The sequence below is a fragment of the Sesamum indicum genome, linkage group LG8, assembly GCF_000512975.1.
Source record: "Sesamum indicum cultivar Zhongzhi No. 13 linkage group LG8, S_indicum_v1.0, whole genome shotgun sequence".
NCBI lineage: Eukaryota > Viridiplantae > Streptophyta > Magnoliopsida > Lamiales > Pedaliaceae > Sesamum > Sesamum indicum.
Genome location: NC_026152.1, coordinates 21,458,638 through 21,470,902, shown reverse-complemented (window position 1 = coordinate 21,470,902; position 12,265 = coordinate 21,458,638). Strand labels below are relative to the sequence as shown.

Below are 12,265 nucleotides of genomic sequence, written 5' to 3'. Positions count from 1 at the left end.
AGACCTTCCATCATTCCCTAAGAAAGGCAGAAGCATAGTGCTTGAGTACGGGCAATCGGAAGGATGCATGAAGGCAGGAAAAAACAAGCAATGAAGGAGGTTGCTTCAAGGAGTCTCTCTCCAGTTGAAGGAAGGACTCCCCCTGGATCAAAGGGGACAAGGACTCCTACTCTAAGAATGAGTTGGATGAGTCCCTCCTCCTTAGAGTGAGGGGACTGAATGATGGGTATGGCTCAAGAAAAGATACTAGACCAAAGTCAGACCCACAAGCCCAGGAGAGAGGCAGCCTAGGATTATTGCGTTTGGCCCAAAAAGAAAGCCTGCATCTTCAAGACCAGTCCAAGAGGAAAGCTCACTAAGCTCAGCCCAAGGAGGAACCCCCCACCCCGAAAACTGTCTAAAGATGAAACTCATAAGCTCGGCCTAAGTAGAAGGCCTCGCTTGAAGGTCTGCTGCTCCTTTCCAAGTGTAGCCCAAGGAATGAAGGTGTCCTCCAGAAGTCGGACTCCTCACCCTAAGAGGAGTCCTCGCGAGGCAGGAATCCTTATAAAGCAAGAGTCTCCCCTCACCCGAAGACTTGTTGTTGAAGAAACGGACACAGAGGCAACCTTATCCCACCTTCCTCGCCATATGCACCTCTTAGGACTCTTGCCGTAGAGGGATTCTTCCTTTATATTTACAAGGGGCTCCTCTCAACGAACCCCCGGTCACTTTCAAAGATTTCTTCCGCTGCTACATTACTATTCTGATATTCATAGTCTCGTTCACTAAATTCTTACTTTTTTCACAATTTTTCGTTATAATTTATTTTTATATTTATCTATTTTTAAATTTAGGACTAATTTAAGAATAAGAATCAGAGTGCTAACCTTTTGTTTTACAGTTCAATTTTTTTTTAAGAGTTTTGCCCAAATCCAACATCAAGATCTAATAATTTTGGACCAATGCTAAAATCAATTCATCACTATTCATTCATGTAGATACTAATTTAGTTTAAATTGAAATTATGAGATCAATAATGACGGTTACATTACATGTATTACTTTCGAAATGAAATCATTTGCATGAAGTTGTGTTATTTATTTATTATAGAAAAAAAAAAGTACTCCAAATACTCGCAGTCGTAGGTCGTCGAGAATATATATACACACACACATCGGAAAGACAGAAGCAGCAGAAGAAGAAGAGAGAAGTAAATAGAGAAAAGTTTTGCATCTGGGCTGAGAATAGAATCATAGATCGAGAGGCCAAGAAGATAAGGAATGGAGAGCTCAGGGGAAATGGTGCCGCTGCCTGTGTTGATGGAATCCAATTACAGGGCTTGCACAATTCCCTACCGATTCCCTTCCGACAATCCCAAGAAGCCCACTCCAACTGAGCTTTCTTGGATTAACCTCTTCGCCAATTCCATTCCATCTTTCCGGTCCATTTCTATCCCCTCACTTCACTTGTCTGATGATTTTATTCTCTTTCCCAACCTACTGCTACAACCTTCTTATGAACCCAATCCAATTTTACTGCAGTAAACGCGCTGAGAGCGACGACACGGTTCCAGATGCTCCGGCTAGAGCTGAAAAATTTGCACAAAGGCACATCTTTCTGCTCCTTTCCCTCACTTCACCTCAATGCTGCTTTTCTACTTATTCTTTTTCTCTTTTAATAACCTACTTGTTCTCATACTTTAACTTGCCTTGTTCAATACTGATTTTGGAATACACAAGTATTCTAAATCCATCGGGGGGACACACACGTATTTTGTTCAACTCCTCGATTACTATGAAATAACGTTGTTTACTGGATAATACTACTTTACTCTTCTTCTTTCCCTCAAATGCGTAAAAGTTTACCCCTCCACAGGTATGCAGAAATACTGGAGGATTTGAAGAAAGATCCAGAGAGTCATGGTGGTCCACCCGATTGCATTGTACATTAATCTGTCTCTTAGATTGGGCATTTAAGTTTAGTAACGGATTATAATCACACAACAAGTCTTACTGTCTTGCTTTTCTACAATTTTTTTCCAGCTTCTTTGTCAGCTTCGCGAGCAAGTCCTTAGAGAAGTGGGATTCAGAGATATATTCAAAAAAGTCAAGGCGAGCATCTCTTCCTCAGTAGAGATATTTTTTTTTCCTTCTTTTCATTTGTCTATATGACTTAATTAATACCGGAATCAAGTTCATAGATGTTCCGAGTCTGGAGAAGAGCAATGTTGTACAGGACGATCATATCTATTGTCTGCGTGTTATTGGGGGAGGGATGGTTGCCAGTTCAAAAACTAATAGAATGCTTTCTCTGTCGTTCTATGTGTGCACCTTGTGTACATATCCTGATGTCAGCTCATATTGAGTTGGGGCCCAAGCCATATGTGACAATTCCTTCATGCCTTTGTTCCATTTCTTATTTACTTATTTGTAGCAATAAGAGGAACAAGACCATAATTTTTATGCCTTAGTGGTTTAATTGAACTGCATGACAGGAAGAAGAAAACGCCAAGGCAATATCTTTATTTCAGGATGTTGTGCGTCTTAATGATGCCATCGATGATGAAGCCAAGCGTGTTGAGAATTTGATTAGGGGGATCTTTGCCGGCAACATATTTGATCTTGGCTCAGCTCAGGTACGTTATACTCTCAGCTGGGTGTATGCAACTTGAGCTAATGATTTTGGGACTGTTATCTTGTATTACTTCAGCCAGCCAGTTATGAAAACATGCTTGAGGAACTTGGTTGCTCTTCTTGTGTTTTACATTTTCAATAAATATTGATGAAGCATCAATAACATCACTTCTTGTTAATACCAGTTAAGTTTAATAAATTAATTATAAAATAAATAAATCTAATAAATTAAATAATTTAATTAATTGGCTATATTATCCTCAATTCAAAAGGAATATTTAACCAATCACTAATTTATAAATAATCAAATTCCTTAAATTTCCCGATAAAACAATAAAAGGGTGGGTTGGCTGCACTAATTCTAGAGCAACATTGGCCAAAAAGACAACTTCTAGAATCAATAAAGAAGACCTTATTGGGTTGATCTTGTTATGGTGATAGACTGTTTTCTCCAGGTGATGGAACTTTCACAATTTGTGAAAGCTAAAAAAAAAATATCTTGTACACCATGGGGATGGCTTTGCATTTCTCAAAGCTTGTCCTGTTCCATATTCGGTCACGGTTCTTTTTGAATGATGGATTTTCTAACAAATTTTTTGGATTTTTTTGGATAATTCTAAATTCTCAAATTCTTCAACTCTACTTTGAACTATGTTTTAATGAAGATTGATGGATGTAAAATTCTTTTAATATGAAGCCATTTAAAATCCTTTCTCCAAATTCTCCCCTCAAATCCAAATCCATAAATTCTAATATAACTTTAGATAATTTATGTAGTTCAAATAGATTCCCCTGCACTTGATTGGCATAAGAACAATCTTTTTGTTGTGCATCTTGAAGCTGGCAGAGTTATTTGCAAAGGATGGTATGTCCTTTCAAGCTAGCTGTCAGAATCTTGTCCCTCGACCATGGGTTATTGATGATATGGACAATTTCATTTCAAAATGGGGACGCAAATCATGGAAAAAGGTTGGTTTGGGGTGCTTTCAGTTTCTTTTTCTTCTATCTTTTGTTATTATGCATTGACATTTACAATGGGTTTACTCTACTAACTCTTTAACATATATGCCCCAGGCTATAATCTTTGTAGATAATTCTGGTGCAGATATCATTTTGGGTATATTGCCATTTGCTAGGGAGTTGCTTCGACACAGTGTGCAGGTCTGACTTGGTACCTTTACTTGTTTTACTGCGGAAGAGAAAATCTCGAGGCTGTATCTTGATGATTACTTTTGTCTGTGGGAACTGCTGCCACATACGCTGCAGGACATCAATCTAGAGGCTTTTAGTTGACTCAAATGTTGTTAAATCAAACTGAAACGGTTATCTGTCCAAGTACTTGGCAGGACCAGATGCTGATACTGGTTGGGCAAAGTTTATTTGACTTGAGATAATTTTTATATATATTCTGAAATAGTTTTTCATGGTAGAGATATTTTAGATTTTGGAATATGTTTATAGGCAAACTTCTTGAAAATCAATTAATGTCTTGAGTTCAGCTTCTCGCATTCTTGAACTAATACAAATCTTGACCCATGCAAATAGATCCCTATTGGATAATATGGATTTCTATAGAGAATTAGCCTTATGAAGTTCATGCATCCTACCATCCCTGTGAAAGGTGTACAAAATTGGGGAGATCATTTATGAGGCATGCATTACCACTTTTTCGTTATTTTGGCTTATGCTCGTAGGCATGCAAATATGCTGATGAATTTAATATGAAACTCCTCAAAAAACACCTTGGTCCCTGGCTAGGGTCTTGAATGCCAAATTTTTTTCCTTCCCCTTCACACCATATGTGAAGTCGCAAGATCCAAAGAGCTCTGAATTGAGTCAAATGGTTTGTGTTTGTACTACACTTTGCTATTAAGTTAATGGCTCCGCCTAATCTATGATATATTTATAAAATACTTCCTAGAAAGTGTTATCAACTTGCATATAAATGTTGTGTAGCATTACATGTATTCTTGTTTGTGTAAACTAGAAGCTGCTATATGATATTGCTTTCTTTGCAGGTTGTATTGGCAGCAAATGACTTGCCTTCTATCAATGATGTAACATATGATGAGTTAATTGAGATTATAGCTAAGGTAGTTGGGCAGTTAGTTATAGATGTATTATAATCATAACTCCAGGTTAGATTATGTGTGACCTTTCTACTATTGCAGTTGAAGGATGAAAACGGAAAGCTTTTTGGAGTTGATGCTTCGAATCTTTTAATTGTGAATTCTGGTAATGATTTACCGGTAAGAAGCTCCCTTTCTGAATGATTTCCTACAGTTTTTTCCATGCTTGGACGGATCCAGTTATATGAGTGTATTCTCTTATTTATTATAGGTTATTGATCTTACTAGACTATCACAAGAACTTGCCTACCTAGCAAGTGATGCCGACCTTGTGATTTTGGAAGGAATGGTAAATGATTGTGATCATCCTGTACTATTCTGTGGCAAAATTGACATATGTTTTATTTTAAAGTGTCAATAGTGCACTACTAGACAGTTATTTTTTGGTCCTCTATTTACATCACACAATAATTCTTGCTTTGCATGGACAAAGTCATGGGGACTCATGGAAAAGTAAGTTATAACACTGCTTTGTTGAAATGACTACCATGGTAGAATATGTTTCTAAATTAATTCGGAGATGATAGTTTTGGCTTCTTATGGAAACATTATGGTTTAGGTTTAAGTTTACTGTGACACACTATTATCCTCTGGATATGGGTGATTAAACTCTTGACATTCGTATGACTGATTGGACAAGGTAAGAGTTCTATGCAAGAGTTTGTGAGACAATTTCAACTTTCTCTTGATTACTCCAGATGAAGGTTGCAAATGTTGAATAATGAAAGGGATAACTTTGATGAATGAACCATGGCAGTCCTGTTAACTTTCAGTAGTTGATTGTGTTGATTCACTTCATGACAAAGTCCTCTTTCCTGTATCATGTTGACCATCTCTTCATGTTTGTTTAGAACCACACATTTAACGAACTTACTGTTTATCTTTTGGAAAAAAATTGGTCTTTTTTCGTTGGGCACCGTAAGGGTGAAGATAGATAGCTGTTTGCCCTGGTATAAGGGGCTTTCTTTTTTTGTTTGTTTGCCGTGATATAAGGTTATGAATTGTCATTTCATCAGTTAATTTGTTTTCACTTGTCATTTGAGGAAGCACCATTTACACTATAAGCACTTATTACTCAATATTGGAGTTTGTCTGACAACAGAAAATGCAGAGCCTTATCAATTGTTAAATGACTATTATGCTCACAAGCCTTGCCAACACCAAGAAATTTTAGGTTGATATTACCTCTGGATCCATGCATGCAAACTTAATGGCCAGGGATCTAGAAAAGTTCCAGTATTGGATGTATGAAGATCTGGCTGTAATGAAATTGATCTTTTAGCTGTCATTGCTTGTAATTTTAATGATTTTGTGACATGTCCGTATGAAAAACATTTGTGAACCATAAAAAACCCGACAATTCGTGGGTTTCATTCTCTGAATGAGAGTGGGTTGTTTTCGCTTTGGCAGTCTCACATGTTTCTGTTGATGTCTCCAGGGCCGCGGGATAGAGACTAACCTTTATGCGCAGTTCAGATGTGATTCCATGAAAATTGCTATGGTAAAGTAGAAACATCTCCCGTGTCTCCCGCTAATTTATTGATTGATTACTGCAAAATATTTTTTTTCCATCATAATGTTGTTTCTTCACCGCTTCTCCCCTCATGTGCAATTCAGGTGAAGCACCCAGAGGTTGCTCAGTTTCTTGGAGGACGACTCTATGATTGTGTCATCAAATACAATGAGTTTTTGGGCTAATAACATAGCTGGCTATTGAACGGAGACATATGCGGATCACTGGGACCAACTTTACTTTTTGCTGGAGGCATAGAATATTGATTGATATAGCTATATGCACACCCACGTGTTGTAAACTGGCAAATAGCTATACATTGTCTAGTCATTCTCAGTTATTTTCTGAAAGATGTGATTCTGATCAGACAGGAGCTTAGATATAGATTGAATTGCATCTTGTCGAGAACGCTACCAACACAGGTGTGAGTAAACCTTGTTGTGGAGTGTCTCAGTTGGCATGACGGAATTGTATTGGTAACGGTGTCCTCTGTTGCTTTGTAGTTGGTTGGTCGGTGGATTGTTTGGAAGTTGCAATTACTGACAATTCATCCATTTGGCTTTAAAACTGATGGTCTACTAGCGTCCACGCCTTTACATTTTTCCCTTAGCAGTGCTGATACCATAATGCATATTAGTTCGTAAAAACATTTTAATATCTTATTAAAATATGTAAAATTATAATGTGTAATTTAAAATGACATTTTGATCAATTCACAAAAATTATAGGGAAACTTAATAGTCTCTCCAGTCCTCCAACCTCTATAATTTTGAAATTAGCGGTTGTACCGCAGGCTACCATCTACAAGTACTTCTATGGAGTGAATATTTCGAGAATGTCAAACTTTCATACTGAAAAAACACAAAAGCAAGGATTTGAGTGCATGCTCAGGATAAGAATGCTCGTCTCAGTTATTGTCCAACTTTAAACTAGAAGGAAAATATGTGCCTATGCATTTCAAATGCCTAACTGAAGAATAGAGCTGGATGCCTGGATATGTAAGAGATAGACAGTGTTAAGAGGGAAATTAATAAACCTTTACATTGACCTGTCTAATAAGGCTTAAAAAGTGCCACTCAATTATCTCTGGAGCTTCCCAATGGAGTGTAAATATACCGAGACAGAAACGACACTGCAAACAGAATAATTTCAATGAGTTTGTTTGAATTCACGCAGATTTATGGGCGATAGCATAATATAGATTATATGCTATGTGAATGTTAAACTAGAAATATACTCACGTTGAACCAAGAAAGAAGGCAAGCGAAAGATGAAATCCAAACAGAAAAACAGACACAATTGCTGTCAACAGCATTGCAACTGATGTAGAATACACCTGAAAAATTATGTAAACTATGTTAGCATCTCCAAATCTTCATTCCTTGACTGGAAGGCAGTAAGACTAGCGTTCTTAAGACTTCTAACAGAAGATTGTGGACCAGATAAATGAAAACTCTTAAGCCAAGACCATCGAACTGCACTAGCTTACTTGGTCTAGTAGGTTTCAACAGCAAATGCACCATCCTCATAAACCTTTATATTTATTTAATAGGACTCAAGCATACAGAAGGTGAGCACAAAAGGCACCAATCTTGGAGCAAAACTACAACACTTCGCTTACTTTTTGTTTTTCTTTTCAAAATCATCCCTACACACAGGAATCTTGGAACTGAAGTATAACACTTTGCTTAAATTTATCTTTCTTTTCAGAACAATTTCTACAAATTCTTATGTGATGTCCAGCAAATAAGTAGTGGCCCATAAACTTAATTGTGCTTTCATTGACCATATATGAGAGCGCAGAATCATGGAGTGCGCCTCTATCCTATATGGGGAATGGGCAACCTTTCAACTATTTGTTGACTATGAAATTAGTGAACGAGGCACCTAATTATCTGGCATTGTTAAAATAAATACAACCTTCTAATTTTATCTCACTTTTACTTTTCCCAAGAGATTGAATTGCAGTTTGGTAAATACAGGAATGAGGAACGTATTTTTCCAATTCATCCAGGGAATATAACCTGTGGAACTCAATCTCATTCAGCCTTTAGCTGAAACTGTCTTATCAAGCATTTAACGAAACCGGCTTCGTAGGAAGAGTTAAGACATTGTAAAGCAACATTGATCTTCTCCACTGATATGCAGCTATCTAATACTTTGGTAGGTTGCCCACAACGAAGTGTTCACTATCCCCGCTCTCTTGTTCAAATATCTCATTTATATGCCGGAAATTTGATCTGTCTAATCAATATTAAAATATTTCTTCTTACCTCTTTAATACCAGCCCAGTCAGACATTGTCTCTGATGCACCTCTTCAAAGTATTAACAATGGCCCAAGTATAATCTAATAATTGGTTCATGCTTTAATAAGAATGCTGTGAGCTATGAGGTTGAACGTAATCAGTCGTTACCTTTACTATGTTGTCAGCATATTTCATGACCATTGATACTGCAATGCCACTGCATCAAATCATTAATATTAGGTGATACTCTGGTAAATACGATTTGATGCTGAAAGCATCCATAAACATAGCGAACAGGACAAAAGAAACTTATATGTGACGGAGAGAAAATGGATTGGCAGTAGTCTGCTTCCTAACAAACGTTTCCCATGCCCCAAATGAGAGATACTGTTTCCTTTCCTTACACATATAATGTCTCATTATGTAAAACAATTTCTTCTCAAAATTACCTTCTCATTTAAAGTGTATAGAAATGATGTCACTAACACCTACCACAACATTTTCATTTAACACACTATTCCGGGAGGGGGGAAGTTTTCACTAAGTTGCCACTTCTCCAACTCTAACCACTAAGTTTTCACTTCTCCAACTCTCAATTAAAGCTAAAATGCCAGTTCAAAATAGGACAATAGAATTGGGATGGAACTCAATTCTTTCGTAAATCATATTGACACATAAAAGGGAACCAGCACAATTAGCATACTCTGTCTTGATTTTGATCAATCTAGTGTAATTCATAGCTAACACCAGGTTCAGTTATTTAATGTTACAGGGGGACAAGATGTCCGCAGAGAGCCAAATTTGGTAGTTAGCATTGAACCAACATGTTGATAACTAATTATTGAGTTTCAAAGTTTGAGAAAATGTACTTGTATAAGTAAGAAAACTCTGAAACAAACGAGAAACACCACAAACCATTCAAGAGAATCAATTAATAAAACAAAAGTGAGAAGCCGCAACCAAGCAAATAATTCTGGCAAGAAATTAGTTAACGCAGTTCCATCTTGAACTTTTTCTCTAGAAAGTTCCAATCCAGAATAATAGCTAAAGAGGTTCCCGGAGACATAGTACCTCAGTGCATGGTTCAAAATCATGAGAACCGTAATTGATGAATATCCGTGAAAGAATCCCCTGTAGAGAAAAATGTAACATACACTTCTTTAGAATGTGCATATTAATTGCCCAGAAGAGTGGCTCAAACATATTGACAGAAGAGGAGTTACAGTGTACTGCTTTATTCTTCATGAAATCTCTTAACTATTCTAGGTCAAGGACATGCGGAATGGATGTAAAGTAATAGTAATATAGTATCTTCCAATTGTAGGAGAAACTCCTGAAGCAAGTTGTTCAAGAAAGATCACATCATCAGTCAAATTCCAATTACTAACAGAAACTTCATTGGTTATACAACACAGGATTAGTTGCATGCTTTTTGTCCATGAAATGACATAAATCACTGTCATAAATAGAATAAATATAGAAGCAAATAGAGTCTCATTACTCATTCATAACAGCATCAAAATCTTGAACGAGTATCGCAATAGCGTTGAAGGCCATCCCAAATACATACAACCAGAAGTTCTGAACATTAATGTTCCTTGAAGGTCGTTTTTTTATTATAGCCTACACAGAACAAAAACAAATATCAAAACAAGGCCAAACAAATTTTGACATACGAATTTTCAGAACATTGTGGACGAACATGAAACGGTGTACTAAAAGATCAACATCGGATTCTTCTGATAATGGTATTACTCAGCAAAACGCAACAGAATTCAAGCAGAACTCGTAAAACAATAATTGCTTCCCTTTAATTATAAATAGACTGGTATAACGTCAAAAAGATGTGCTACAGATTTACCTCAGTGTAGACTCCAGCAAAACCACTAAGAAGAGCCATGACCTGAAATTGATCCACCAAGAATTAATATATTATGTTTGGACCTTAGATGTAATCAGGAAAACTTTTACAGAAATATTCCTTGCACTTGGTTTTAAAAGCTAACAAAGAAATGCTGGTCTATATACAATTATAAGATACATTTACTTATACACAATTTTGTTTCCTTTGACATAATTAGCGACTGAATCCAAAACGTTTTAGTAAATGTGTGGTTATTGTATCCAAAAGGAAAATGATTTAACATTAGTTTCTCATTATTTTCTTTCTCTTTCACTTTCGTTAAATACCTTGATCAAATAGAGTGTTAGAGTAATTAGGAAGTAATTCAACAAAGGGAATCCATTTTGCTCCAGATGAGTAATCATGGGACAATCCTGATATGCTATCAATATTTCAGTTGAGCAACTTACAATTGCCATCAGCCAACCCTGAAAAGGTGTTTGCAACACTCGATCGGAACTGCACAAGAAGTTTCATCCCACAAGGGTACACACAAGAATGTAACATGTCAGGGTTCCAAGAAGCAGAGCAGAAAGTGGAAGTTGGAAGAAAAAACATAATTTTAAGGTCATGGCTCATTGGCATGCAATATTTCTCAGTACTGTTGGGGCACAGTAGCAAAGACAGAAACTTCCTCCGCAAGGTTCAGTTGCCTAAGTACTATCACATAAAATTTCAGATCAATGATTACAATACTTTAAAGAGTTAGTGCGTGCATAAATTTATTTCAGTCAAATTTGACGAGCAAATTCAACAAAGGAAAACAAGAGGAAGAAGAAAACTTAGATGACTTTTTTCTTTCCATCATAACGAGTCAGGAAAGGTATTGACCACAAGTTACGTCAACTAATTCTGTGCAGCTTTTACACACTTGAAGCAAAAAGATATACTCTATTGTTTCTTTATATTCAAGTTTGATTTATAAGTAATGTTAACTTATGTAACATTTGGCCAAGAAAAACATCCTTTATTAGAAAAGGCACCAAAACCAAACAGTCAATAAATTTAGGTTGTCAAGTGCATTCTGTACTTGCAGGCAAAAGAAACACCGTATGTTTATTTATTTTCAAGTTTGACTTACAACTAAAATGTCAATATTACATTCACATTTGGCCTAGACGTATACTGTCAATTTTATTGCCACTTAACTAATTTTGATCCCCTTCTATTAGATTTTCATTTCTTCATTGTGGTCATTAGTACCTCATAACTCTAAAATGTGTTAGATCTGCACTATAGAGTTAGGATGGTTAAATGACCCCCATGGTGCCCATGTGACTCTACCACTGGTTCGTCAAAGAACAATTGCACAAAGTTTAAAATCTTTCCATCATTATCTTGCTAGGAATTCACTGAGGCATTATGAACAATATGGTGAATGCTCTAATCTATGCTTAAATACAGTACCACAAAGATAGAACTATAACATCCTTACTTCGAGTTAAGTTGTGCTGTGGTGCACCCAGCACTCAACAAAACGAAGGCGGCCCACTGAATTTCACTCAACCTGGAAAGACGTTTTTGATTAGTTGTGTTTGCTTCTAGAAGTTCTATCAACCAAAGGCCCCTTAATGGAGCACATGTAAGGTAGAGAGTTTTTATGATTGAAACTTTAAACTTAATAACAATATGTTATGAGGAATGGCTTACTTTTTCTTGAGAATGATACGGTACAACACACCAGTGCTGATGATGTTTAAGTTCTTTAGAATTTGATAACCTGGAGCATCTACATATGCAAAGATGTAATACTGCCACAAACAGAAATATTTAGGAAACAGAATGCAGCAGAAGGAACTCAAAGTTCACTAGAAATTTTTAACAGACAAGAACAGGGCTCTACTTGAAGTAAATTCTT

The 12,265-nt window shown here is 36.5% G+C and overlaps 2 protein-coding genes across 2 annotated transcripts in view; one reads left to right on the top strand and one right to left on the bottom strand.

Annotated features, from left to right (window-relative positions):
- Positions 1,143–6,824, top strand: LOC105169870 (uncharacterized protein At2g17340). Its single transcript, XM_011090423.2, has 12 exons — positions 1,143–1,423; positions 1,524–1,589; positions 1,858–1,924; positions 2,025–2,093; positions 2,477–2,617; positions 3,456–3,584; positions 3,690–3,776; positions 4,634–4,708; positions 4,787–4,864; positions 4,956–5,033; positions 6,183–6,245; positions 6,362–6,824. The coding sequence occupies exons 1-12, from the start codon at positions 1,263–1,265 to the stop codon at positions 6,440–6,442; spliced, it is 1,095 nt and encodes a 364-aa protein (XP_011088725.1). The 5' UTR covers positions 1,143–1,262; the 3' UTR covers positions 6,443–6,824.
- The window catches only part of LOC105169869 (CMP-sialic acid transporter 4), a gene marked incomplete in the record, with an annotated part of 7,067 nt that continues 1,911 nt past the window's right edge, over positions 7,110–12,265 (bottom strand). The window contains 10 exon segments of the mRNA XM_020696082.1: positions 7,110–7,389; positions 7,499–7,593; positions 8,673–8,721; positions 9,576–9,635; positions 10,006–10,127; positions 10,366–10,407; positions 10,818–10,866; positions 11,843–11,914; positions 12,058–12,158; positions 12,251–12,265. Of these exon segments, the coding sequence (XP_020551741.1) occupies positions 7,338–7,389; positions 7,499–7,593; positions 8,673–8,721; positions 9,576–9,635; positions 10,006–10,127; positions 10,366–10,407; positions 10,818–10,866; positions 11,843–11,914; positions 12,058–12,158; positions 12,251–12,265 (657 nt within the window).

Bases quoted from the DNA above. Each gene is read 5' to 3' on its own strand.
- LOC105169870 (XM_011090423.2), top strand. From the start codon at position 1,263: ATGGAGAGCTCAGGGGAAATGGTGCCGCTGCCTGTGTTGATGGAATCC. The intron at 4,865-4,955 runs GTAAGAAGCTCC...TATTTATTATAG, and splicing joins ATTCTGGTAATGATTTACCG to GTTATTGATCTTACTAGACT. The intron at 5,034-6,182 runs GTAAATGATTGT...TGATGTCTCCAG, and splicing joins TTGTGATTTTGGAAGGAATG to GGCCGCGGGATAGAGACTAA.